At 44.2% G+C, this 5,172-nt stretch overlaps 1 protein-coding gene across 2 annotated transcripts; it reads left to right on the top strand.

Annotated features, from left to right (window-relative positions):
- The first annotated feature begins 229 nt into the window (after window positions 1–229).
- Window positions 230–4,940, top strand: pspc1 (paraspeckle component 1). 2 transcript variants are annotated; one of them, XM_057027231.1, is made up of 10 exons: window positions 230–717; window positions 976–1,125; window positions 1,214–1,365; window positions 1,611–1,706; window positions 1,778–1,974; window positions 2,130–2,214; window positions 2,297–2,399; window positions 3,543–3,600; window positions 3,712–3,848; window positions 4,237–4,940. In XM_057027231.1, the coding sequence occupies exons 1-10, from the start codon at window positions 337–339 to the stop codon at window positions 4,423–4,425; spliced, it is 1,548 nt and encodes a 515-aa protein (XP_056883211.1). In that variant the 5' UTR covers window positions 230–336; the 3' UTR covers window positions 4,426–4,940. The 2 variants fall into 2 exon arrangements, with proteins under 2 accessions (XP_056883211.1, XP_056883212.1); XM_057027232.1 differs by having other exon boundaries at window positions 231–717; window positions 4,240–4,940.
- The last annotated feature ends 232 nt before the right edge of the window (window positions 4,941–5,172 follow it).

Here is a 5,172-nt window from a genome sequence, read left to right as displayed (position 1 = left end):
CCTATCTCATCCTGATTTAAATTTTCTAGTATTGTAGCTAAAGGTATTAATCAGACACCAAAAATAGTCAGAAAAAAATAAGAAACACCATAAGATAAAATATATATGCTATTGTGTGCAAAAAGGTTTACAAATGGTGGTACTTTTGTGTCTGAGGTGGTGCCCTGAGGTGCAGAGATTTTCTGTTCACGCCCCTGTTCGCCTCTTAACAAAGTTGCGCGCGCAGCCGCCGCCATCTTGGAATTCCGGAGGTGTGTTGCGTTTGTGCGTATTGAGTAATCTTCTCCGCAGAGCTGTTTAATTCACGCACTGTCCCGCAAACTACGTTTTATCAACATGGATAACCGAAACACGCAGCAAACAACCGAGCAAAGCGACAATTCGCCGCAGCCGGAAAACCACGGGACGGAATCCCCCTCCGCGGAGCAAACAGCGGCAGACAAAGACAGCTCGGAACCGACGCCGCAACAGTCCCCCAGGTCTGAGGACGGAGACGGAGCCGAGGAAGAGCCCCGCAGGTCCCCCGTAGAGATGACTCTGGATATTAATAACTTTCGCAAGGCCGGTGAGAAGACCTTCACCCTGCGTTCTCGACTGTTTGTCGGAAATCTCCCACTGGACATGACGGACGAGGAGTTCAAACACATGTTCGCGAAATATGGAAACGTCAGTGAGGTGTTTGTCAACAGAGAGCGCGGATTTGGCTTCATTCGGCTGGTGAGTTGCAAGTACTTCCTGTTTTACCCCGTACTGGCGCGAGTAGTTCGTTCAAAGCGTATTCTAATAAAGTGGAAACGTAAGCCGCTACTAGCTGCTATTCGGTTTTGGGTTTAATGAAGACGACGTCACGTCTCGTTCATTCATTCTTGCTACAGATGTTTTTGTTTAGCGGGTGAAAGTTGGTGCAAATGAGTCCAGTTTCACTTGAGGTTCTCCATTCCGTCCTTATGTCGTTGTTTGGTTTTTTTTTTGCAGGAAACTAGGACGCTTGCAGAGATTGCAAAAGCCGAGTTGGACGGGACGGTGATGAACAACCGACCGATCCGAATCCGCTTTCCTGTCCACGGCGCCGCGCTCACAGTGCGCAACCTGCTGCCCGCGGTCACCAATGAGCTGCTGGAGCAGGTGAGCTGGTCCGGCCACTTCCCACCCATCCACCAGAACCATGCATCTTGTTTTACCTGACTTCTGCTGTGGCGTCTTCTTTCACCAGGCCTTTTCCCAGTTTGGACCAGTTGAACGGGCTATTGTGGTGACGGATGATCAAGGTTGTCCCACCGGGAAAGGAATCGTGGAATTCGCAAACAAAGGTGCTGCCCGAAAAGCCCTGGAGTGTTGCACCGAGGGAGCTCTGCTGCTGACCACGTAAGGAGGAGTACTAATTGGAGTAAAGTCCTTGTTTATGTGGCTGATTGTCAAACTTGGTTATAGTGGAATCAAATGACACCTTGTGGGAATCAGTTGTGCTCCTTTGCCTTCATCCGAAGAATAATCTCTTCCCGTAATTTATATCTAATTCACTGGTATTGGTCTGTACATTTACCACACAGCTGTGTTAAACTAGCCCATCAGCGCTCCGTTGTTAATCAAACCAAATATTTTAATTCCAGGACACCTTGTCCGGCCATTGTGGAGCCCTTGGAACACTTTGATGATGAGGATGGAATGCCTGAAAAGCTAGTGCCAAAGATTCCAAAGTATTATAAGTAAGTGTCCATCTGGCACCCGTGCTTGTTTTCGTGGTTGTTTGTATCCTCACGTGTTGCTCCTTCTCTAGGGAGAGAGAACAAAAGCCACATTTTTCTCAGCCGGGAACGTTTGAGTTTGAATACGTGTCTCGCTGGAAGGCTCTTCACGAGCTGGACAAACAGCAAAGGCAGCTCGTGGAAAAGAGCATCAGGGAAGCCAAAGAGAAGCTGGAGGCTGAGCTGGAGTCAGCCAAGAACGAACATCAGCTCATGTTAATGACACAAGGTGACCCTGTGTTTTTATGCTTTGCTCCCTTTCAACATATCTCCACCAGCCTCTTGTCCCTATATGTGAGCATTTAAAGCTGATTAGAACCACCAATTTTACCTGCTGCTTAGATTACTTGTTGATTACTTTAATGCTTGTGTCACTTCTGGTAGATCTAATGAGACGCCAGGAGGAGCTGAGGAGACTGGAGGAGCTCCGCAACCAGGAGCTGGTGAGACGGAAGCAGATAGAGATGAGGTGTGTTTCCACTTATGAGTGCCTTTTAAAGGGAGCACTTGGTTCCAGCTATCTGTGTGTAATTCTGTTTATCCTAACTTAGACATGAAGAAGAGAGGCGGAGGAGAGAGGAGGAGATGAGGCACAGAGAGCAGGAGGACCTGCGGCGCCATCCAGACGGCTTCAAACCAAACTACATGGACAATGTGAGTACAGCTGGAATAGATAGAATAGAATATTCAACGTGGTCAGACAGATGTTTGCACGACATTTTGAGCCTCCTGGCTGAAACCTACACAGACACGGGGATGCTAGCATACCAACTCAACGCAGAAGGGCCCGTTGTGACTGGGGATGGAACCTACAACCTAACCATGATCAAAGTACCTGTTCATATCTGAATTCTCTGGATAATCTGATTGGCGGAAGCCCACAAAAAAATCTTCTACTGTATTTGATATCATGCTGAGCACTGCACTGTGTTCAGATAGTTCATAATATCAAATCAAGATAGCGTAGAGAGTGATGGTTGAGAGACCTGCTGTTTTCCATCAGCAGGGCGAACTCACTGAACTCTCCTGGGTAATCTGGTTCCTGCAGGGTTCAGCGATACACAGATCATCTGCATTCGTTGTTGTCTTCCCTATTTGCATTGTAACGTTCACAGTTGAAATATTTTGAAATGTCAACCCAGTAATCCTAAATGATCAATAGTTTGAGTGGAGATCTTTTGCCTGCGTGCACCGTACACACCCAACATTTCAGCTTTGCTTTGTTTTTTCACTTATTTATTACAAGGCTGCTATTATGTCCCTTTATGTGTTGTGGCTACTTTCTCAATACAGCTTGATTCAGTGTTCTGTTGTGTTTAGCAGAAGAAATGACAGAGATTATTGAGAAATGCTTCCTTCTTTCATGCCGCATCTTCTTTTTTATTTTTCCTGCCGGGTATTTGGTGAATATAAATTCCTGCTGCCCTCTAGTGTTCAAATCTTCTTGCTGGGTAGTGAACTCATTTCAAATTGACTAAATGTATCCTTTTAAGCATGCAGGAAAGTGTTTAGAGAGACCCGTCTGACCTCATATAAATGAGCATTTCTAATGTTTGGCATGCGTTGACTAAAATCTGCTGCATTACTGTATTTTGTGCTGAGGCGATAAAGGTGACGTGGCTGCGTGAATAAGTGAGGTTTTGACATGTGAAGACTTTTGCCAATGATTGAACAGATCATTCAGCATCTGCCTGATGGGATCCTGTTGAGACATTTTCCCTGAAGCTATCATTATGGGGTGTACTTTGATCATTTCTCTACTGAGCTGAAAGCAATTCATTGGTTCAATTTTTGCAGAAAGAACAGGAGATGAGAGTGGGTGATCTGGGCCTTCGTGGAGCCATTAATATCGGAGGTATGGGCATCTTTTTAATGACTGGTTTAAATATAGATTTAATATATTTAATTAACTAAGCCTGCAAAAACAAGACTGGCAAACAAACCATAATACCATCTTGTTGTATAGACGGCTATAACCAGGCCTCTCCGGGGCCCGGTGGGAGCCAAGGACAAATGATGGGCATCAGCGGAGGGCGAGGACCCACTGGTCCCGAGGGAACAACCAATATGGGCACACCACTGTTGTCGGACAATGGAAGCATGGTAACGTATCAGAAAATAATTGGCTATTGAAGATAGAATTTCTAAATTACCATGACTAAAATGAAAGGTGAATTTTCTTTTGTCAGTGGATTAAAAGCATGGATCTGCAATGCTTTGGAAAAAAATTTTGTCTTATTTTAAAAACGGCTAATGTGTTAAAATCAAGCTCTCATCAGAGATCTGTAGATGTCACTAAGCCATATTCCTTTTTTCCCCCTTCCCTTCTTCTTTACTCTTGGATTGCCTCTCTTGGAACAACCTAATCCCTGCCTGATGAACTTTGAACACACACTGCATGTGGGCACCTTGAACTCACCTCTAATGTCACACATTTTACTTGAAATTGTGATTTTAATTTCCCAACCCTACAATTCCCCCCCTGAAACGGCAGCGAAATGAAAGATACGCACAAGCTGGATCGATGCAGGGTCGACCAGATGTCGAGTCCCCAAAGCAGCAGCAGCAGCAGCCGCCGCCACTATTAGGGCCTCACGTTGGACCACCCCCAGGATTTGGCAGGGGAAATCAAGTAGGGGGGGTCTTTGAAGGGCCTAATAGCAAACGTTGTAGGTACTGATGACAGTCTTGTGCCTCTCCATTATTATCCATCGTTACTTTCTTTTGTTTAGTCTGTTTCTCTCCACGGGCTCTGGATATGGCTTTTGTAAATAAATATTTTTAAGCAATGTAAGTTAAGGGAGGATGAGGATGTAGTTAAAAAGACTAAAGTATTTTGAATTAATGCTTTTTTACGTGTTTTATGTTGAATGCATTGGTTTTTACTTTTGTGTACTGAAGAATTTTGATGTGTGAATGATGCTGGACACGTTTTGTGTTTGGACAACCTTGCAGCTGCTGTGGCTGGACTATTCACGCTGCTGAGTACTTTAATACACATGAATTAGATTTGATATTTATTGATCTGTAGCGCTAAAATGTTTTATGTGATGATGACCAAACTGAATTGCTGTGTACTCAGGTCTTCTTTTTAGTCTTTTTTTTAAATGTTTCACTTCTAAAACATGGGTATGTGTATTCCTGCAGCTTTTGTACTCCTCGTAATAAACCAAATCCCAACTGTCACATTTAAAATACGCAGATATTTACCACTTGTTACATTGGGTTTCATGGCGTTTACACACCATTTGCTCTTTAACACGCGCCAACATTTATGTGAGCCAGTTTGGAAAAGCATTTATTTATTTACCAGTGTAACCACATTTGCTGCCTTCTATGGCCTTTCTTTGAATCTGGGAATTCTATCATCTGGTTGTCATGGACACTGAAGAATGTAAACAGGTAAATACATTCACTTGTCTCAGCT

The sequence above is a fragment of the Takifugu flavidus genome, chromosome 3 (assembly GCF_003711565.1).
Source record: "Takifugu flavidus isolate HTHZ2018 chromosome 3, ASM371156v2, whole genome shotgun sequence".
NCBI classification, from domain to species: domain Eukaryota; kingdom Metazoa; phylum Chordata; class Actinopteri; order Tetraodontiformes; family Tetraodontidae; genus Takifugu; species Takifugu flavidus.
Note: the sequence above shows the minus strand (reverse complement) of the source record. Positions and strands in the feature narration are given on the sequence as shown.

What these genes read in the sequence shown, in the direction of transcription:
- pspc1 (XM_057027231.1), top strand. Translation starts at nt 337, where the DNA reads ATGGATAACCGAAACACGCAGCAAACAACCGAGCAAAGCGACAATTCG. An exon ending in CCAATGAGCTGCTGGAGCAG is followed by an intron (nt 1,126 to 1,213) that starts GTGAGCTGGTCC and finishes TTCTTTCACCAG; the next exon opens with GCCTTTTCCCAGTTTGGACC. An exon ending in AAGATTCCAAAGTATTATAA is followed by an intron (nt 1,707 to 1,777) that starts GTAAGTGTCCAT and finishes CTCCTTCTCTAG; the next exon opens with GGAGAGAGAACAAAAGCCAC.